We start from the raw sequence: 23,079 nt of genomic DNA, 5'->3' as shown, positions 1-23,079 counted from the left end.
GTGTACACTGCACTTCTGGCTCCCCTGCCTTGCAGCCTTTTTCCAGACTACCCACCACTAGCCTCCGGTCTCTGAAGGAGACTTTTCTCTCAGTGACCTGCCTCCAGAACTCAACATTTTGTGAAATATTCTTCCGATGATGTCACAAAAGCTGGACTATTGATCTGCTCAAAATTTTGAACAGAGGAGGCTGGTTACTGACCGAAGGCTAACCTGTCAGTGAGGGAATGGAGGCTAGAATCTGGCGAGGAAAAGGGAGGAGAGCTGGAGCTGCAGAGCCTACCCATACAATTCCAACTCAAACTTAATGGCTGGTCTTCTCTAAGAAGTCAAAATGGAATTCTACGAACAAGACTCTTGACTCCCATTCATTAGTGAGGGTCTTTCTCTCCTGAGGACATTAATCCCCGTTTTTCTTCAAAGCTGGTGGTCTTGTTTCACTCATCTTATGATACGTAAAAGTGAAGAGGAAAGATAAGAAAGAACAGATCTGTTCTTTCAAAAGTATAACTTTTGCTATGTGATTAGGTTTGTTGTTTTGTATGGATCAGTAAATAAAAACAGCACTCTCATTGGATGATATTAAACATGTAGTTAGCACAGTATCTACCTGGAAAGAAATGGTGTCATGGTGATAATGGTACAACACAGAAACAATGTAATTGGTTTCTACAGGGTACACAAAGTTTTTACATTACACAACTAGGGATCCCATAGAACTTCAGTGTAAAAGCTTGTTTATGGGCTACTGTGTGACACTTTATTCTCCCTTAAGAAACAATATATTGGAGAAAACTTTGGTTTATATGGAATCTCTTAGAAAAAAAGAAAATTACTGTCTGCATGTAACTGTGGAGTAACATGGTGACAGAACATGGGGTAAGAATTCTATGGATTCCATTAAACTGATCTGTGCAGCCATAGTACATGGCCAAACTCCAAGTCTAGGTTCACATTACATTTTTAGGAGAATTTTTACGCAGATATGCTCCAAAATCAATATGAAAAACTGCTTCTATTATTCTTTAAATACTCTTTGTACACTGCTCAAAAAAATAAAGGGAACACTAAAATCCCACATCCTAGATATCACTGAATGAAATATTCCAGTTGTAAATTTGTATTCATTACATAGTGGAATGTGTTGAGAACAATAAAACCTAAAAATTATCAACGTAAATCACAATATCCCATGGATGTCTGGAGTTGGAACGATGCTCAAATTCAAATTAGTAAATGAAGTTACAGGCTGATCCAACTTCTATGGACATGCCTCAAGACAAGGAAATGATGCTCAGCAGTGTGTGTGGCATCCACGTGCCTGTATGACCACCCCACAATGCCTGGGCATACTCCTGATGAGGCGGGGATAGTCTCCTGAGGGATCTCCTCCCAGACCTGAACTAAAGCATCTGCCAACTCCTGGACCGTCTGTTGTGCAACGTGACGTTGGTGGATGGTGCGAGACATGATGTCCCAGATGTGTTCAATCGGATTCAAGTCTGGGGAACGGGCGGGCCAGTCTATAGCTTCAATGCCTTCATCTTGCAGGAACTGCTGACACACTCCAGCCACATGAGGTCTGGCATTGTCCTGCATTAGGAGGAACCCAGGGCCAACCGCACCAGCATATGGTCTCACAAGGGGTCTGACGATCTCATCTTGATACCTAATGGCAGTCAGGCTACCTCTGGCGAGCACATGGAGGACTGTGCGGCCCTCCAAAAAAATGCCACCCCACACAATTACTGACCGACTGCCAAACCGGTCATGCTGAAGGATGTTGCAGGCAGCAGATCGCGCTCCACAGGGTCTCCAGACTCTGTCACATCTGTCCCATGTGCGCAGTGTGAACCTGCTTTCATCTGTGAAGAGCACAGGGCGCAAGTGGCGAATTTGCCAATCCTGGTGTTCTGTGGCAAATGCCAAGCGTTCTGCACGGTGTTGGGCTGTGAGCACAACCCCCATCTGTGAACGTCGAGCACTCAGACCATCCTCATAGAGTCGGTTTATAACCGTTTGTGCAGACACATGCACATTTGTGACCTGCTGGAGGTCATTTTGCAGGCCTCTGGCAGTGCTCCTCCTGTTCCTCCTTGCACAAAGGCAGAGTTAGCGGTCCTGCTGCAGGGTTGCTGCCCACCTACGGCCCCCTCCACATCTCCTGGTGTACTGGCCTGTCTCCTGGTAGCGCCTCCAGCCTCTGTACATTACGCTGACAGACACAGCAAACCTTCTTGCCACAGCTCACATTGATGTGCCATCCTGGATGATCTGCACTACCTTAGCCACTTGTGTGAGTTGTAGAGTCCGTCTCATGCTACCACGAGTGTGACAGCACAATCAACATTCAAAAGTGACCAAAACATCAGCCAGAAAGCATTGGTACTGAGATGTGGTCTGTGGTCCCCACCTGCAGAACCACTCCTTTATTGAGTGTGTCTTGGTAATTGCCAATAATTTCCATCTGTTGTCTATTCCATTTGCACAACAGCATGTGAAATTGATTGTCAAGCAGTGCTGCTTCCTAAGTGGACAGTTTGATTTCACAGAAGTTTGATTTACTTGGAGTTATATTCTGTTTTTTAAGTGTTCCCTTTATTTTTTGGAGCAGTGAATTTATTTCAATAGAAAATTCACTTTGCTGTTCACTCGACCAGTTTTCTAGCTTTTTTGTTTACTAAGAGATTATGAAAATCTCATTTCAGGAAAAAAAGGGATAACGATTGCTTATCAAATCTGCTCCAAACATGACACTATCAATCTGAAAGCCTTCAAAAAGCTTGCAGAAAAAATTTATCAAAGACCTTTTTAAAACCACTTCAATACCTGGCCAAGACAGCTTTAAAAAACGCTCCTGGAAAAAAGAGAAGCCAAAAAAAAGCCATTCCAAAATGAAGTAAATTCCTCTTGAAAACAATGTTAACTTTTTCCTCCTCTCTAGTACTCTATAAAGATCCTCTACCCAATGATCCTGTTGTGTTTTCTAGCTCACACATGTGATCAGTTGTACAGATGAGATCATCAGAACTATTCTTTTTTTCTGTAGGTTATAGGTATAGCAGATGCCACCGAAGAACTGCAGAACGGCCTATTCCGGGCATTTATAAAGCTGAAGACTGCAACACAACTGATAATTCTACTGATTGGACTGTGGCAGAAACTTAGTAACGAGCAAATCAACATTTTGGAATCCACCTTTTTACCTTTGCAACAGGATGGTCAAGAATTGGTAAGATGGTTACGCCCTTGTAGAATTTTATTAAATGTTTTTAGTTTTGTTAAACCACCCATTAGCCATTTTTTCATATTACTGGCATGTTTTTTTGTTCTTACATATTTTCAGATCATGAATTTTGTACTTGAAAATAGTAAAATAGATGTATCCGTCCATCTGCTGAACGGATTAAGTGGCGCAAAATAGGAATAGTTGGAATCTAAAAAATAAACTGTGTTCCTTTTGTATAAAATCGTAAGCACGTGGAGGTTTAGTATGGGCTCTTAAATTCACATTGATATGGTCAGATGACTTTTATTACCCCTGCTCTTGCTGTAGGTCAGCAAAGGTCCATTAACCATAATTAGCAATGTACCACGGATGCATAAATCTGTAATACAGCATTATGTATAGCAATAATTGTAAGTTTTACAAATATTATTCCAGAGAGTTATTGATCACACACTGATGAAAATTTTTCACTTAGTCATGACCTGATTTTTAGGCCCTTGCGCCTCTTTCATGCCCTCAAAGTGTGCGTTTCAATGCCAAACCTCTGTGTGACGTAGCAGCTATGTGTCACCCACAAGAAAACTTACAGGAGTGCTGCTTTCTTGCAAGTTCCAGTGGCATCCAGTAGATTTCCACGTTTCCCTGCAGTTCTCATTTTTAGGGTACTCCAGTATAGTTGACAATAATGTATATTGCATGTAGATTGATCTTTTTACAACTTTAACAAATGGTCTTATTATAAGGATAGAGCAAGAAGGAAGAATAATGAACACTGAAAAATCCATCAGAACAGACATTGCCTATGGTTTTTATCCAATATCTATTATTACTGCTTAAATGATTTTGCATAGTATCTCAAACGGGATCCTAGACAGCTCTAGGTGCATTGGAAAGTTTCCAAAAAATTCCACATTCCAAGAAAATATCTTGTCTGTGACAAATGCATAAGTTAGGTGATCAAGAAGGCTCAGTGGGAGGGTAGCTAAAGTTCACTCATCTTGCAGAAACAACCTGCAGATGGAGGACCTGACTATCCAATCTCATTGGAAATCGCCCTTACAAGTAACATTTGTTGAAACTCAATCATGGAGACACAAAATAAATTCACTGCCAAGGAAAGTAATGAAGTGACAGTAATCAGAAAAGCAGTTGGATTCAGTTGTGGTTGTAATCCTAAACACATTAGAGGAGCTAATTTCATAAACCTCCCAGCTTGGGTTCTCACAGACGCAGTGCCTTATGTGCAAGTGTTGGAAAGGTCGCACAGCGGACAGACAATGTAATCAATACCTGCTAGCTCATACATCAACCTTCATTCTCCGCCAAGCAATATTCAGCATCCCAACTGTTAAATATGAGTTTGATTGCCCTCAGACAAGTCCCTCAGGATGTATCTAACACTTTAGGTAGTAGGGCAGTCCAGTTAATGTTTTTGTGGACTGTTTTCTCGTTTTGTCTTCATGTTGGCATTTTTATATACACTTCACATTAGGGCCAAGTGAACTCAAAAATGATTTTCCTGTAAAGTAAAATCAACAATGGGATGATATATTTCTATGTCTCTTTTATAACTTTAGTATTGTGAGAGGCATAACTTTGAAGAGTAGTTTTTTTTGGATAAGTTGTACCTGGATCCCTATACCTAGCAGACCAAACGTTCATATAGTTTCCTGCCCTGTCAATTGAAATCATCATTGAAGGGGAGATATTATTAGACGATCACCTGTGTGAATCAGGTTTTTGTGTTATATATATTTTAAAAAAAAAGGTTTTTATTGTCATGTTCCCATCTTTATTTTAAAAAAAAAGTAGTTATCTTGCAATTTTCACATCGGACACCTGGACTATTTTTGGACTCATACTTCCTGTCATTTCGGGAAGAGCGTTCAGTAGGTTCTTAATTATCAGAGGTAGGATTAGAATGACTGTTAACACCTCTGAACACAACTGAAAACACAGGATCCACCAACACAATAGTCAATGCTACAGCTGACCCTGCTCCCCTGCCCTTCACAATGACCTTTGCACAGGATCTTTAGATGCTTCTGTAGAAAAGTTGGGGGATGAGTTTGTTCATTGTGGTTATGCACATGTGTTGTTCCGCAAACAGCAGAACGTTAGAGTCTAAAAGAACCTCAGTGGTCAGAGTCAAATTGTAAGATTTTTAATACACATTGTGATATTTGAAAAAAAAACCATTGCCAAGAATATACTTAACACAAAAGCCTGATTTAAGCAACAGATAATTTTCTGATCATAGCTTCCCTTTAAGCTGCATTTACAGTTGTGGCCAAAAGTATTGACACCCCTGCAATTCTGTCAGATAATACTCAGTTTCTTCCTGAAAATTATTGCAAACACAAATTATTTGGTATTATCTTCATTTAATTTGTCTTAAATGAAAAACACACAAAAGAGAATGAAGCAAAAAGCAAAACATTGATCATTTCACACAAAACTCCAAAAATGGGCCAGACAAAAGTATTGGCACCCTCAGCCTAATACTTGGTTGCACAACCTTTAGCCAAAATAACTGCGACCAACCGCTTCCGGTAACCATCAATGAGTTTCTTACAATGCTCTGCTGGAATTTTAGACCATTGTTCTTTGGCAACCTGTTCCAGGTCCCTGATATTTGAAGGTGCCTTCTCCAAACTGCCATTTTTAGATCTCTCCACAGGTGTTTTATGGGATTCAGGTCTGGACTCATTGCTGGCCACCTTAGAAGTCTCCAGTGCTTTCTCTCAAACCATTTTCTAATGCTTTTTGAAGTGTGTTTTGGGTCATTGTCCTGCTGGAAGACCCATGACCTCTGAGGGAGACCCAGCTTTCTCACACTGGGCCCTACATTATGCTGCAAAATTTGTTGGTAGTCTTCAGACTTCATAATGCCATGCACACGGTCAAGCAGTCCAGTGCCAGAGGCAGCAAAGCAACCCCAAAACAAAAGGGAACCTCCGCGATGTTTGACTGTTCTTTTCTTTGAATGCCTCTTTTTTTTTCTCCTGTAAACTCTATGCTGATGCCTTTGCCCAACAAGCTCTACTTTTGTCTCATCTGACCAGAGAACATTCTTTCAAAACGTTTTAAGCTTTTTCAGGTAAGTTTTGGCAAATTCCAGCCTGGCTTTTTTATGTCTCGGGGTAAGAATTGGGGTCTTCCTGGGTCTCCTACCATACAGTCCCTTTTCATTCAGATGCCAACGGATAGTACCGGTTGACACTGTTGTACCCTCAGAGGGCAGCTTGAACTTGTTTGGATGTTAGTCGAGGTTCTTTATCCAACATCCGCACAATCTTGCGTTGAAATCTCTTGTCAATTTTTTTTTTCCGTCCACATCTAGGGAGGTTAGCCACAGTGCCATGGGCTTTAAGCTTCTTGATGACACTGTGCACGGTAGACACAGGAACATTCAGGTCTTTGGAGATGGACTTGTAGCCTTGAGATTGCTCATGCTTCCTCACAATTTGGTTTCTCAAGTCCTCAGACAGTTCTTTGGTCTTCTTTATTTTCTCCATGCTCAATGTGGTACACACAACGACACAGGATAGAGGTTGAGTCAACTTTAATCCACGTCAACTGGCTGCAAGTGTGATTTAGTTATTGCCAAAACCTGTTAGGTGCCACAGGTAAGTTAATTACACAAATTAGAGAAGCATCACATGATTTTTCGAACAGTGCCAATACTTTTGTCCACCCCCTTTTTTATGTTTGGTGCGGAATTATATCCAATTTGGCTTTAGGACAATTCTTTTTGTGTTTTTTCATTTAAGACAAATTAAATGAAGATAATAATACCAAAGAATTTGTGTTTGCAATCACTTTCAGGAAGAAACTGAGTATTATCTGACAGAATTGCAGGGGTGTCAATACTTTTGGCCACAACTGTAGATTGCTGATACAAACTGTCCTGTCCTCATAGACTATGCATGTTGTCAGCACCACATCCTCTTATTGATGGCAGATGATCGAGAATGAGCATTTTCATATGCCGTTTATATGCAGTTTGGGGTGTAAGTGCATTTGTGTGCATTTCAGTTGGGGAAAAATGAGATTATTTTATTCGTTAGTAGGCGGAAAAAACCCACCACCTATTCACAGCAAGTACTGGTGTTATGAATGACCTTTTCCTTTGTCTGATATATTAGTGAGGAAAGGATTGACATTTCACAGGATGAGAATAGAGCCAAATGTGAGACCGCAGACACAAATGGAAGAAGAATGTAACAATGTTAATGAGATTATTGTGAAACCAAAGTCATCTTGACATCAAAAGATTAGGGTGTCAAAAGTTCATGCATTAACTGTGCGTCATTTGTATGGTATTCCAAGAATTGTGATTTTCTTATTTACATGTATTGTATCTATAATTATACCCTTCCGCTGCAAAACTGCAGATAGCACATGTTCAAGCCAAACTTCCTTATGCCTATCCAAGCTGTTAAATAATCGCCAATCAGCTACATGTGGGATGGTCAGTGGTTGTTTACTGGCATGTTTACACCAGTCATTTACAATTCTATGCACACAGAATGATTCTTATTATGCTTGTTCTGTGCTCGTGGAATATCATATTGTCATCAGCATATCACCTGTTTACACATGACAATATGCTGCTGATAACAATAATTTTTAAAGGTACCTTCACACGAAACGACATCGCTAGCGATCCGTGACGTTGCAGCGTCCTGGCTAGCGATATCGTTTCGTTTGACACGCAGCAGCGATCAGGATCCTGCTGTGATGTCGCTGGTCGCTGAATAAAGTCCAGAACTTTATTTGGTCGTCCGATCGCTGTGTATCGTTGTGTTTGAAAGCAAAAGCAACGATACCAGCGATGTTTTACACTGGTAACCAGGGTAAACATCGGGTTACTAAGCGCAGGGCCGCGCTTAGTAACCCGATGTTTACCCTGGTTACCAGCGTAAAAGTAAAAAAAACAAACAGCACATACTTACATGCGTCCCCCAGCGTCTGCTTCCTGACACTTACTGAGCGCCGGCCCTAAAGTGAAACTGAAAGCACAGCGGTGACGTCACCGCTCTGCTGTTAGGGCCGGAGCTCAGTCAGTGTCAGGAAGCGGACGCTGGGGGACACATGTAAGTATGTGCGGTTTGTTTTTTTTACTTTTACGCTGGTAACCAGGGTAAACATCGGGTTACTAAGCGCGGTCCTGCGCTTAGCAACCCGATGTTTACCCTGGTTACCCGGGGACCTCGGCATCGTTGGTCGCTGGAGAGCGGTCTGTGTGACAGCTCTCCAGCGATCAAACAGCGACGCTGCAGCGATCGGCATCGTTGTCGCTATCGCTGCAGCGTCGCTTCGTGTGAAGGTACCTTAAGCCTTCTGCCTGATTCTCGGTGTGTTTACACTGGCCAGTAATCGGCAATGAGCATCTAAATAGGCATTTAGGTACTGTGACAAAGTCACTGGCTAAAGTGCTGGAGGGGGGATATGTTTCACTACGCCTAATGCTGTCAGTGATATAAAACCCAGAGTTTTTACTCCAGCATACTAAGTGTTTTGAGGGTTTAATCTAATTTGCATATTGGATTGGCTTTTATGTGGACACTGAGGGTATGTGCACAGGCCCGGATTTCTTGCAGAAATTTCCTGAAGAAAACTGGAAATTTTCTGCAAGAAATCCGCATTTTTTTTTTGCGTTTTTTTTCTGTTTTTTTCGCGTTTTTTTAGCATTTTGCAAGCGTAATTAGCTTGCAGAATGCTAAAGTTTTCCAAGCGATCTGTAGCATCGCTTGGAAAACTGACTGACAAGTTGGTCACACTTGTCAAACATACTGTTTGACAAGTGTGACCAACTTTTTACTATAGATGCTGCTTATGCAGCATCTATAGTAAAAGATAGAATGTTTAAAAATAATAAAAAAAACAAAAAAATGGTTATACTCACCCTCTGCAGACAGCCAATCTCCTCAGCGGCGTCCGTTCCTATAGATGCCGGTGTGGTTCAGGACCTTCGATGACGTCGCGGCTTGTGATTGGTCGCGTGAGTCACATGAGCGGTCACGCGACCAATCACAAGACAGCGACGTCATCACAGGTCCTGAACCACACCATCTATAGAAACGGAAGAGAGAGCATGCACCGGAGAGGCGGGAACACTTCGGGGGCCATCAGAGGGTGAGTATAGGACTATTTTTTATTTTACTTCTTTTTTTTTTACCAATTATATGGTGCCCAGTCCGTGGAGGAGAGTCTCCTCTCCTCCACCCTGGGTATCAACCGCACATAATCTGCTTACTTCCCGCAAGGTGTGCACAGCCCCGTGTGGGAAGTAAGCAGATCAATGGGCTCCTAGGTGTGCGGAATCCCCGCAATTCCGTATTTTTAATGAACATGTTGCTTTTTTTTCCGCGATGCGATTTTTTCGCGGAAAAAATCGCAGCATTTGCACAAACAATGCGGAATACCCTGTAAATAATAGGAGGCATATGTAAGCGTTTTTTTCGCGTTTTTATCACGTTTTTATAGCGAAAAAATGCGAAAGAAACGCGAAAAATCCTGAACGTGTGCACATGGCCTGATAGAGCGGGTGTGAGGATGTCCAGCTTATCTCCACCCCAGCATGTGGTCTGGGGCTTAAGTAGCTGGCCTCCAAAGGCAACAGTGTTCAGTGTCTGGAGAGGAACACTCCAGAGAAGTGTTTTGTTTATGCCTGAATCGTGGGTCTTGCTAACCCTGAGGGGGCTAAACCCCGCTAATACAAGGACTGTGCTTAGTGCTACCGTTTTGTTTTTTGCTGTTTTGCCCAGAGGGCCGTGTTTACTTTGTGCTACAGTTTGGTTTATGCTGCACCTGAATAAACCAAGCCCATTTCTAAAGCCGCAGTGTTCCTGTGTCTGCTTCCGTGTACTGCCGAGTGAGCCAATATACTACATTACTCATAATGCATTATGAGTACCCAAGAACGTTTGGTATTAAAGCAATATCCACAGTTTGACAGCAGGGAAAGAGAAATGGGAAAGTATCGACTTGAGTAAGGATTACCAACTCCTGTACTAACAGATGTCGTAGTGTGATGAGAAATACAATAAATACCCACCACATTGCCTTTATTACTGTGTGAAGGCCAGTTATTGACCATAACACGAAGATATTTTATATAAAATTTTTGCTCCCAAGCAGCAAGATGTTTGCGTTTTGAAGTGCTCTACTAGATTACTTGTTTTACCCTTTATAAGACACTGCAGCTAGTTTTTTTGGGGAATTGTTGGTGATCGTCTGACATGTAACGAACACCAAAATCAGCAGAATTTCTCCTCTAACCACCATCATGAAACCATGTCTATCCTTGAGTGCTCTCAGCTAGTTGTTTTTGGAATTGTAATTAAAAAGAAATAAAAAGCCACATTGGAAGTGTTGTATCTTAACGTTTATTAAGTTTCTACTTCCTAAATTTGCTCGCCAGCTTGTGACAATAACTCTTTCTCTTTTTTTTTTTTTTTTTATAGATTATAATTACAAGTGATTAATGGAGACTTTAATGACTTTCTTTGTGTTTGTATTATAAATATTTGGCCAAGCTTAATGCAAAAACATCTCCAGGATGTCACATTAAAAGAAAGTACCAAACATTGCTACATAAAACTGTTATGAATGATGGAAATGAGGTTATGAGCCCCTCAGCCTAGATTTTTTGGTTAGATGTCCAACTGGTTGTCGCCACTTTTTGCACAATAGAAACTCCATCAAAACTTATTAAAAATGATTATGAATAATACAAGATACAACTACTATGATGCCAAAAATCACATATTACTAGATGTATGTGTTTCAATGGAGTCTCATTTACACAGGCCAAAAATTGTCAAAGTAGCATTCCTAGGAAGGCTTGTTAGTGATCATCAGCCCATGCTTGTTTGCTTGCTGATTGGATAGTTTGCTTGTTGATTGGATAGTTATGCTGGCATTAAAATTGTCAGAGGTGCATCGCTGTCCCATGTGGACTGGAGATGTTTTGCCAGTAATATGCATGCGATATGGGTACAAAATTATAAAATTTATGATCATTCCATCCCCATAAACTTTGTACTGACTAGGTGAACTGTCTAATAATTCCTTCTCGACACTGGATGTAATATTATATCCAATGTCTCCTCCCCATGTATGGAGAGACATGGGAGGATACCCAGCAAATGTAGGCTGTGTTACTCTACTTTCAGCAGCAAAGGTAACGGCTAACTTCTAATCCCCACTGGTAACCCCTTAATTGGCAATGTAAGCCTCCGACAACAGCATTTATTGAGCACGCTCTGAGTGGGATATCATTTCATGTGCCTATCGGGCTCCCGAAGCCGTGATCACAGACTGCCAATGGGTTTCCATGACAGTTAGGTACATTCTATGTCAGTTCTCCTGTGAAAAGCAGCCACAAACTAGGCTTCATAAGAGACTGTGATTTTAGCTATATAATAAATAACATTTGTATTAAAGTATATAAAACAATCAGATATTTCCTAAGTTCTTCAACGAGACTAAAAAAAGTAAAAAAGTTTATAAAAAAATATAAAAGTTAGAATTGTTCTCCTTTTCCCCATTAAAAAAAAAGAAATAAAAAAATATATACAGTACAGACCAAAAGTTTGGACACACCTTCTCATTTACAGATTTTTCTGTATTTTCATGACTATGAAAATTGTATATTCACACTGAAGGCATCAAAACTATGAATTAACACATGTGGAATTCTACTTAACAAAAAAGTGTGAAACAACTGAAATTATGTCTTATATTCTAGGTTCTTCAAAGTAGCCACCTTTTGCTTTGATGACTGCTTTGCACACTCTTGGCATTCTCTTGATGAGCTTCAAGAGGTAGTCACCGAGAATGGTCTTCCAACAATCTTGAAGGAGTTCCCAGAGATGCTTAGCACTTGTTGGCCCTTTTGCCTTCACTCTGCGGTCCAGCTCACCCCAAACCATCTCGATTGAGTTCAGGTCTGGTCATTGTGGAGGCCAGGTCATCTGGCGTAGCACCCCATCACTCTCATTCTTGGTCAAATAGCCCTTACACAGCCTGGAGGTGTGTTTGGGGTCATTGTCCTGTTGAAAAATAAATGATGGTCCAACTAAACGCAAACCGGATGGAATAGCATGCCGCTGCAAGATGCTGTGGTAGCTATGCTGGTTAAGTATGTCTTCAATTTTGAATAAATCCCCAACAGTGTCACCAGCAAGGCACCCCCACACCATCACACCTCCTCATCCATGCTTCACAATGGGAACCAGGCATGTAGCGTCCATCCATTCACCTTTTCTGCGTCGCACAGAGACACGGTGGTTGGAACCAAAGATCTCAAATTTGGACTCATCAGACCAAAGCACAGATTTCCACTGGTCTAATGTCCATTCCTTGTGTTCTTTAGCCCAAACAAGTCTCTTCTGCTTCTTGCCTGTATTTAGCAGTGGTTTACTAGCAGCTATTTTACCATGAAGGCCTGCTGCACAAAGACTCCTCTTAACAATTGTTGTAGAGATGTGTCTGCTGCTAGAACTCTGTGTGGCATTGACCTGGTCTCTAAACTGAGCTGCTGTTAACCTGCGATTTCTGAGGCTGGTGACTCGGATAAACTTATCCTCAGAAGCAGATGTGACTCTTGATCTTCCTTTCCTGGGGCGGTCCTCATGTGAGCCATTTTCTTTGTAGCGTTTGATAGTTTTTGCCACTGCACTTGGGGACACTTTCAAAGTTTTCCCAATTTTTCAGACTGACTGACCTTCATTTCTTAAAGTAATGATGGCCACTCGTTTTTCTTTACTAAGCTGCTTTTTCTTGCCATAATACAAATTCTAAGGGTATGTTTCCACGTTCAGGATTGCATCAGGATTTGGTCAGGATTTTTCATCAGTATTTGTAAGCCAAAACCAGGAGTGGGTGATAAATGCAGAAGTGGTGCATATGTTTCTGTTATACTTTTCCTCTAATTGTTCCACTCCTGGTTTTGGCTTACAAATACTGATGGAAAATCCTGACCAAATCCTGATGCAATCCTGAACGTGGACACATACCCTAACAGTCTATTCAGTAGGACCATCAGCTGTGTATCCACCAGACTTCTGCACAACACAACTGATGGTCCCAACCCCATTTATTATTAAACCTGACAGGGCACACCTGTGAAGTGAAAACCATTCCCGGTGACTACCTCTTGAAGCTCATCAAGAGAATGCCAAGAGTGTTCAAAGCAGTCATCAAAGCAAAAGGTGGCTACTTTCTAGAACCTAGAATATAAGACATAATTTCAGTGTTTGCACACTTTTTTGTTAAACATATAATTCCACATGTGTTAATTCATAGTTTTGATGCCTTCAGTGTGAATGTACAATTTTCATAGTCATGAAAATACAGAAAAATCTTTAAATGAGAAGGTGTGTCCAAACCTTTGGTCTGTACTGTATATTTTGAATGTCTGCTTCCATAAAAGTTAGATCTATCAAAGTATAAAATTATTTTATGATATGTTTAAAGATGAGAGATAAATTGAAACGTAACAAAAAATGCAATAAAAAACAAAAGGCGCCCTCTATGTAACAGTGTGGGCAACAGGTGAAGGTGAGTAAGGCTACTTTCACACTAGCGTCGTGCACTGCACGTCGCTATGCGTCGTTTTGTTGAAAAAACGCATCCTGCAAAAGTGCTTGCAGGATGCGTTTTTTCTCCATTGACTTGCATTAACGACGCAGTGCGACGCATTGACACACGTCGCAACCGTTGTGCGACAGTCGCGTCGTGTTTCGTCAGACCGTCGCCACCAAAAAACGTTGCTTGTAACGTTTTTTGGTGCGTCGTGTCCAGCATTTCCGACCGCGCATGCGCGGCCGGAACTCCGCCCCCTCCTCCCCGCACCTGACAATGGGGCAGCACATTGAAAAACAGCATCCGCTGCCCCTGTTGTGCGGCGCTTCCACAGTATGCGTCAGTGCGCCGCAACGACGCATTGCGACGTGCAGTGCACGACGCTAATGTGAAAGTAGTCTTAGAGGGTTGGACACTCTCCTGATCAGGTTGTGAGCGGCACAACTGCATAAAGAGCAATGTTTAATCCAATCGTGGCTGCTACTCCAGCCACTGTACTCAAACCTAGTGGAGAAGCCTGAGAACAGGAGTAGGTTCTACTTCGAAACGCGCTTCAGTAAATTGGAAGTTTTTTTACACTGACCACCTGGATTAACCTTGGTCAGCGGCAGCACCCAGGATCCACTACTCTTCTCTCTCCTTCTCCGGAAAATGTTATAAGAAGCAATGAATAACAATCTTTGTTATTCCAAATTGGCATCAACAAAAACTGCAGCTCACCATGCAAAAGAATAAGCCTTCACACAGCTTCATCAAAGGAAAAATGAAAATGGTAAAAAGCAACCAAAACACCATACGTACCAAAAAAGATTTGAAAAATTGTCATCTTGATGGTAAAGACAAGTCCTTATATAGCTCTCTCGGTGGATAAAAAATTACAGATCTCAGGAAATGGCAACAAAAGCTACGGTAATTATTTTTTATTTTTATTTACAAATTTCAGATTTTTTTGGCACATTAAAAAATAAATAAAACAAAACTATACAAGTTTAGCATTGCCATAATTTTACTGACCTGAAGAATCATGTTACCACAATGAATTCTGTAAAACCAAAACCTAAAATGTAATAAGGAATACAAATTAAGCTTAAAAAATTGTTTTAAAAGTATAAAGCAAATATTGTTTTTTTTTTATTTAAGCTCTTAATGACAGCCAATACGTCTTTTAACTGACCTGAGCTATAAGAGAATGGCATCCCCATACAGGTGACAATCCAGCAGCTCTCGGCTGGACACTATAGCTGATAACTTGCTGCATCAGCCACGATCAGCGTTTGCACCGTCCAAATCTGTTTAACCCCTTAGATGCTGCTGTCAATAGTGACTGCATCATTATAAATTGTTAAAAGGGTGTGGGGGTGTCCTCTTTATCCCCATCGGTACCCTGAGATCATCATTGTATGATCCTGATGTTTGCCATGGCAATTCATGACCAAATAGCGGCCTCAGAGTCTGACGGCTGTAGTAACCTGTTCAGAAGTTAGAGGCATTTAGGTGGTAAAAATACACTTTTTCATTTCTGTCTCGCCACTTTGCATTAATTCCTGAAAAGCACCTGAAGGGTTAATAAACTACCTGACTGCAGTTTTCAATATGTCAGGGGGTGCTGTTTTTAAAATGGTATCACGTTTGGGGGTTTCCCAATATATGGAACCACTAAACGCACTTCAAACATGGATAGGTCCCTAAAAAAATAAATTTTCTAAATTTCCTTGAAAAAATGAAAAATGACTGCTACATTTTTAAACCTCCTAAAATGCTAACAAAATAAAATAACATTTTACAAATGGTGCTGATGTAAAGCCGACATGAGGGAAATGTTATTTATTAATGTTTTGCTGTGGTATGACTATCTGGATTAAAGGGATAATCATTTAAAGTTTGAAAATTGCTAATTTTTTAACATTTTTCTCAAATTACTGATATTTTTTTATAAATAAACACAAAACATATCGACATAAATTTGCCATTAAGTATAATGTGTCACGAAAAAATAATCTCAAAATCACTGGGATTTGTTGAAGTATTCCAGAGTTATTACCACATAAAGTGACACTGGTCAGAATTCAAAAATTTGGTTCTGTCACTAAGGGGTTAAAGGGATCTGACAGCAGCCTGATGTAGGTAAGAGACCTTTAATCCAGAGATGTTTCACTTAGTTTACTGAGAAGGCTAACTCCGCCCATCCCAGGCTCCCTATGTACATAATCTATAGATAGTGAGCTACTTATCATAGAGGGAGTAGTCGGACTAGGGCTCACTTGCTGTTGTAGCTTCTGTAGTCCCAGCAATGATCACAAGGTGATAAAACCTTCAGTAAGGGTACCGTCACACATTGAAATTTCCATCGCTACGACGTTACGATTCGTGACGTTCTAGCGATATCGTTACGATATCGCTGTGTCTGACACGCTACTGCGATCAGACACCCTGCTGAGAATCGTACGTCGTAGCAGATCGTTTGGAACTTTCTTTCGTCGCTTGATCACCCGCTGACATCGCTGGATCGTTGTGTGTGACAGCGATCCAGCGATTTCTTCGCTTGTAACCAGGGTAAACATCGGGTTACTAAGCGCAGGGCCGCGCTTAGTAACCCGATGTTTACCCTGGTTACCAGCGTAAACGTAAAAAAACAAACCGTACATACTCACCCGTCGGTGTCCTTCAGGTCCCTTGCCGTCTGCTTCCTGCTCTGAGTGCCGGCCGGAAAGTGAGAGCAGATCACAGCGGTGCTGCGCTCTGCTCTCACTGTACGGCTGCACTCAGAGCAGGAAGCAGACGGCAAGGGACCTGAAGGACACCGACGGGTGAGTATGTACGGTTTGTTTTTTTACGTTTACGCTGGTAACCAGGGTAAACATCGGGTTACTAAGCGCGGCCCTGCGCTTAGTTACCCGATGTTTACCCTGGTTACCCGGGGACTTCGGCATCGCTCCTGCGCCGTGATTGCAACGTGTGACCGCAGTCTACGACGCTGGAGCGATGATTATACGACGCTGCGACGTCACGAATCGTGCCGTCGCAGCGATGAAAATTTCAATGTGTGACGGTACCCTAAGCAACACCTCACAGCTGGACATGTGACATATCTTTGAGTTTTGTGTTTTAACCCCTACCTCTCATTACATGGCAAAAAACTGCAGGGAGATTCCCTTTAATTAAGCAACAAAATCAATATGCAATATAATCATATTTGTACTTACCTGTAGAATCCGATTTCCAGGTACCGGTAATTTTTACGTACAATGAACATTGTAAAAACATACCCCCCCCCAAAAAAAAAAAAAAAATAATGGTGGAATTGTGTTTTTTTTTTTCTGCCATTTCACCAAACGTATAAAGTATAATATTTTTATAGCACTTTTTTTTAAAATTAGGAATTGTTGCACTTTTGGTAACTTGAAACTAGTAAAGACTGACCTGTGATTTCTATAACTACGGTAAATATTTTCTTGTATAAATCTATCTTCTGCTTAAACTCTCAATGGACTACTTACCAGCCAGCAGTGGATTTTAGGGGGCTGAATGGGGTGGTTTAAGGGAAACTATTTTTCTTTGTATTTTTTGGTGTGCAATAAAAATCTATCTGGTACAAAAAAGACTGGACTATATGGGCATTAAAAGCTGTGTCCATGTGAACCTTAAAAAGGCTGTACCACGATTATAGTACATCTCTGAATAATAAGTACCACAATTGGATGTGTTAAATAAAAATGTTCCTGTGCTGAGAACCTTGTAAATGTGCCCCTACTATGTACTGTGTAATGGCTGTGTCTGGCCATGCAGAGCTGCTCCAGTTCATGGTTTGCACATACCACAACTCCTGGCTAGGGGGGAAGCTTAGCTCTCTTATAATAAGGGAGTATACAGACGGAAACAGCAGCAGCTCACAGCTGCTAATTCAGAGCTAACACATTTCCCTGTCTGTTTTATCATAGGAGTGAGTGCTTCTGCCATGTTACTAGTCCTGTGACCATAAATCATGTCAGCGATGTATAAACTCTGCAAATGCTGGAGCTCCTAAGTCACTGACTTGATGTATGATGAGCTCAGAGGGGTGGAGATGCTGCAGGAATACTCACTTCTGTGTTATTTCAGACAGGGAAATGTGTTACCTCAGGCAGTGAACTTATTGTAAGTGACTTATGTTTCCCTGCCCTTGGCAAGAGCTGTGGTATGTGCTGACCATGAACTAGAGCAGCTCTGCATGGTCAGACACAGCCATTGTACAGTACACAGCAGTGACACATTTATAAGATTATTTCAGCACAGGAACATTTTTAACACATCTATTGTAGAACTTATTATTATTCCAAGATTCATTGAACTAATGGTTTTGCTTTCTCCACCAAGATCTCTCATCTTGTCGTCACTACCTGGGGTGACGTACTGGGTCTTGTGTCATCATGAGGACCTTACTGCATATGGCCGCTCCATGCACTGACAGTGCTGATGAGAGATCTCAATAGGGAAAGCAGGTCACTGAAATAAAAGTGACCTGTAAGTCAGGGCAGGAGGCAGGCCGTGGTCAGGAACTGGGGAGAGAGGCAGGAGAATTGCAAGTGCTGCATTTGCAGCTCATTATTTCGCAGTTTCAGCAATTAATTTCTTTAAAATAGCAAAAATGTTTTCTACAAGCAAATCAATGATTTATCCTGCATTAGGGCACCTTTACGTACTTGCCTTTAGGTTGGGGTATGAAATACTGATGACAGGTGCCCTTTAAGATTACTTACCAGCTCCTTCAGTATTTATCTCAATTTATGGAGGGATAAAATGGCATATTGACTGGTATTATTTTTGTGGATATAGTGGGAGGGATGCCAGCGCACCAGATGAAGCTCTATATGTTAGGAGCATGGAGTTTTGAGAAAGGACGCCAGAGTGTGTGTGGAACGCGTAGCTGCAGCATGCCTATCATTATCTAACTTGGTTTCCCCAAGATTTTCCATAGAGGTAGAGTTTTTGCTTATCAATAAAGGATTTATTTTGTAACTGGAGCTGGAATCTATCTTAATTTTCTGAGATTGTTTTTGTGTCTTTTCTGTTTTGGAGCATGTGGAAAATAAAGCTCAGGTCTGTGTTTCTTTCCTCCCCACGTATTAAGCGCTGGTCCTTATGAGTGGAGTGAACTCTTATATGCATATGCCTGGACTATGAAATAAAACTGCTGTGCACTACATTTGTTTCCAGATGAGAGGCAGACATTAAAGTGTGTTTGAGAACATAATGGATGCTGCTTCTCTGTTAGGAGTCCAAACAAATATATTTGTGGTTTATCCACAATAACCGTATAAAGGTCTGACTATATTTATTTATTTACTGCTGGGATTTTATGACTTGCTGGGTTTGTCTTTACATCAACTGAAAATTACATGCAGACTACTTAGCTATCTGATGTTAAAAATAAAATAAACTAGTGTGGGGTCAGAAGCCGTAACCTGAAATTCCCTCAGTAAACAGCATGCCTGATCATTTTGATTTATGATTTTAAGCCTAATTTAATTTAATGCCCTTTAGAAACCATATTTTTAGAATGAATTATGATTGTTTGTAAATATTGATCCTTACAAATGGGTATACGATGCCATACACATGTACACTTTGTACACACTAATGTGCTACAGTTTCTGTATGTGTGTATACAGAGTGCAAAATAAGTATTTGATACACTGCCGTTTTGCAAGTTTTACCACCTGCATAGAATGAAGAGGTCTGTCATTTTTATCGTAGGTACACTTCAACTGGGAGAGACAGAATCTAAAAATAAAAACCAGAAAATCACATTGTATAACTTTTACATAATTAAATTGCATGAATTAAGTATTAGTTCACCTACTAACCAGCAAGAATTCTGGCTCTCACAGACTTAAGAAGCCCTCCTACTCTGCACTCATTACTTGTATTAATTGCACCAGTTTGAACTCGTTAGTTACCTGTATAAAAAACACCTGTACACACAATCAATCACAAGCCAACCTCTCCTCCATGGCCAAGACCAGAGCGATGTCTAAGCTCACCACGTACATAATTGTAGGCCTGCACAAGGCTGGAATGGGCTACAGGACAATTGGCAAGCAGCTTGGTGAGAAGGCAACAACTGTTGGCACAATTATTAGAAAATGAAAGACACAAGATGACTGTTAGTCTTCCTCGTTCTGTGGCTCCATGCAAGAACTCACCTCGTGGGATAAGGTTCATTCTGAGAAAGGTCAGGAATCAGCCCAGAACAACACAGGAGGACCTGGTCAATGACCAGAAGAGAGCTGGGTCCATAGTCTCAAGTATTACCATTAGTAACACACTACGCCATCATGTCCCAACCGTGAAGCATGGTGAGGGAAATATCATACTTTGGGGGTGCTTTTCTGCAAAGAGGACAGGATGAATGCACCGTATTGATGGATGGGATCATGTATTCGTGAGATTTTGTCCAACAATCTCCTTGCCTGATTAAGAGCATTGAAAGCGAGACGTGGCTTTCAGCATAACAATCACTCGAAACACACAACCAGGGCAACTAAGGAGTGGCTCCAATAGATGCATCTCAGGGTCTTGGGGTTGCCTAGCCAGTCTCCAGACCTGAACCCAATAAAAAAATCTTTGGAGGGAGCAGAAACTCAATGTTGGCCAGCAACAGCCTTAAACCTGAAAGATCTGGAGAAGATCTGTATGGAGGAGTGGAGGAAACGTCTGACCTGTGTAATTGCAAACAAAGGTTTCTGTACCAAATATTAACCCCTTTCTGTCCTCGAATGGAGTAGTACTCCCGAGGACAGAACTCCTGCTTTGATGCGGGCTCCGGCGGTGAGCCCGCATCAAAGCTGGGACATGTCAGCTGTTTTGTACAGCTGACATGTGCCGCAATAGCGACGGGTGGAATCGCGATCCACCCGCCGTTATTAACTAGTTAAATGCCACTGTCAAACTCTGACAGCATCATTTAACTAGCACTTCCAGCCATCGGGCCGGAAATGCGCGCATCGCTGACCCCCGTCACGTGATCGGGTGTCAGTGATGCATCGGCATGACAACCAGAGGTCTACTGAAGACCTCTATGGTTGTTGATGCTGGATTGCTGTGAGTGCCACCCTGTGGTCAGCGCTCATAGCAGTTCTACTACAAAGGAGCGATTTGAGCATCACTGCTATGTAGCAGAGGCGATCGAGTGGTGCCAGCTTCTAGCCACTCATGGAGGCTGACATGCATGGCATGGCAAAAGTAAAAAAAAAATGTTTTAAAAAATATGAAAAAAATAAAAAAAATAAAAGTTTAAATCACCCCCCTTTCACCCCATTCAAAATAAAACAAAAAAAAATTCAAACATACACATATTTGGTATCGCCAAGTTCTGAATTGCCCGATCTATCAGTAAAAATAATGATTAACCTGATCGCTAAACGGCATAGCGGGAAAAAAATCCAAAATGCAAGAATTACGTTTTTTTGGTCGCCATGACATTGCATTAAAAAAGCAATAACAGGCAATCAAAACAACATATCTGCACCAAAACAGTATCATTAAAAAGTCAGCTCAGCATGCAAAAAATAAGCCCTCACCCCAGATCACGAAAAATGGAGACGCTATGGGTATCGGAAAATTGTGCAACTTTTTTTTTTTTGCAAAGTTTGAATTTTTTTTACCACTTAGATATGTTTGCTGTCTATGAACTCGTAATGACCTGGAGAATCATAATGGCAGGACAGTTTTAGCATTAAGTGAACCTAGCAAAAAAGCCAAACAAAAAACAAGTCTGGAATTGCACTTCTTCTTGCAATTTCACCGCACTAGGAATTTTTTTTTCTTTTTGTAGTTCACGACATGCTAAAACCAATGATGTCGTTCAAAAGTACAACTCGTCCTGCAAAAAGCAAGCCCTCACATGGCCATATTGACGGAAAAATAAAATAAAAATAAAAATGTTATGGCTCTGGGAAGAAAGGGAGCCAAAAACGAAAACGCAAAACAGAAAAAAGCTGGGGTCATTAAGGGGTTAAGCTCTGTTTTTCTATTGCATCAAAAATGTATTTCCTGCAAAAAATGCCAATTAATTATAGATTTTTTTTAAGATTCTATCTCTTAACAGTTGAAGTGTACCTAGGATTAAAATTACAGACCTCTCTATTCTTTGTAGGTGGAAAAACTTGCAAAATCGGCAGTGTATCAAATACTTACGGTATGTTCCCCACTGTACGTACATACATACATACATTCTTATGTGTGTATAGCGTAGGAAAGCAGCTGGCATGTTCCTGGACGGGATGTCATTGAGGTAGCTATCCTCGGTGATGTGAGTCCCGGAAAATATGGCTCCGGCAACAATAAGTTGCTGAGAGGGTTTTTTCATGGGCTTGGATTTTTGGGTCTGGGTTTTGGATGGTACCTGGATGGTACTGTCCACTCCCATAGCTCCACTCTGGGATTTGAAGGGCCTATTTAAGGAAACTGGGCTACCTCAAGGGGTTCTGTGTGTGGAGGTGGAAGACCTACTGTATGCTAGTCTGTCTAGTGTGCCAGAGATTGATTAAGACTGGACTTAACTTTGAGCTGGTGAGCCCTCGCTGTGATCCCATATTGCCATATGGACTGTTTGTTTATTTTTACTTACCTTTATGTTGGAACAAAGGCTGTTTGTTTTCCTTTATACTGGAGATTTATGAACGTTAATAACCTGCCCGTTGACACCGAGAAACCTCATGCCTGTGTGGAGATGGTGACTACTAAATAGTGTACATCCCCACTACATATACACAAATGTGGTCCAACATTGTTGGTACACTTCAGTTAAAGTGAGAAAAACACACAATGATAACTAAAATAACACACAATGATAACTAAAATAACACAAAACTGATAAAATATGACTATCAACCAATGTAAGTTATAATTGCTTTTAAATTGTGGTTCAATATAAAAAAAAGAAAACCGCAAACTATCAAAAATAGCTTGAACAAAAACTATAGTACCCTTAGATGAGATAGAAAATAACTTGACCATAGGGACATGTTAGAGTAAGGTGTGCATTGTAATTAGCATCACAGGTGTCTACAAACTTGTAGTCTTGTAGTCAGTCAGTCTGTCAATTTATAGCATAAAAAGCAGTCACTGTGCTGTTTGGCATTATGATGTGTACCACACTGAACATTTTCCAAAAAAAGCTGAGGAGAGAGTTGTCTCAGGAGATTAGAAAGAGTAGTATAGACAAACATGTTGAAGATAAATGCTATAAAAGGCCATCTCCAAACAGCTTGATG

The 23,079-nt window shown here is 41.0% G+C and overlaps 1 protein-coding gene across 4 annotated transcripts in view; it reads left to right on the top strand.

Moving 5' to 3' along the window:
* The window catches only part of BBS9 (Bardet-Biedl syndrome 9), a 594,435-nt gene that overhangs the window by 465,269 nt on the left and 106,087 nt on the right, over positions 1–23,079 (top strand). For all 4 annotated transcript variants that reach the window (XM_077269285.1, XM_077269283.1, XM_077269284.1 and 1 more), the window contains one exon: positions 3,050–3,232. In XM_077269285.1, coding sequence (XP_077125400.1) covers positions 3,050–3,232 — 183 coding nt within the window. The remainder of the gene's footprint in view (positions 1–3,049; positions 3,233–23,079) is intronic.

The sequence above is a fragment of the Ranitomeya variabilis genome, chromosome 6, assembly GCF_051348905.1.
Source record: "Ranitomeya variabilis isolate aRanVar5 chromosome 6, aRanVar5.hap1, whole genome shotgun sequence".
NCBI lineage: Eukaryota > Metazoa > Chordata > Amphibia > Anura > Dendrobatidae > Ranitomeya > Ranitomeya variabilis.
This window is presented reverse-complemented; position numbering and strand designations above follow the sequence as displayed.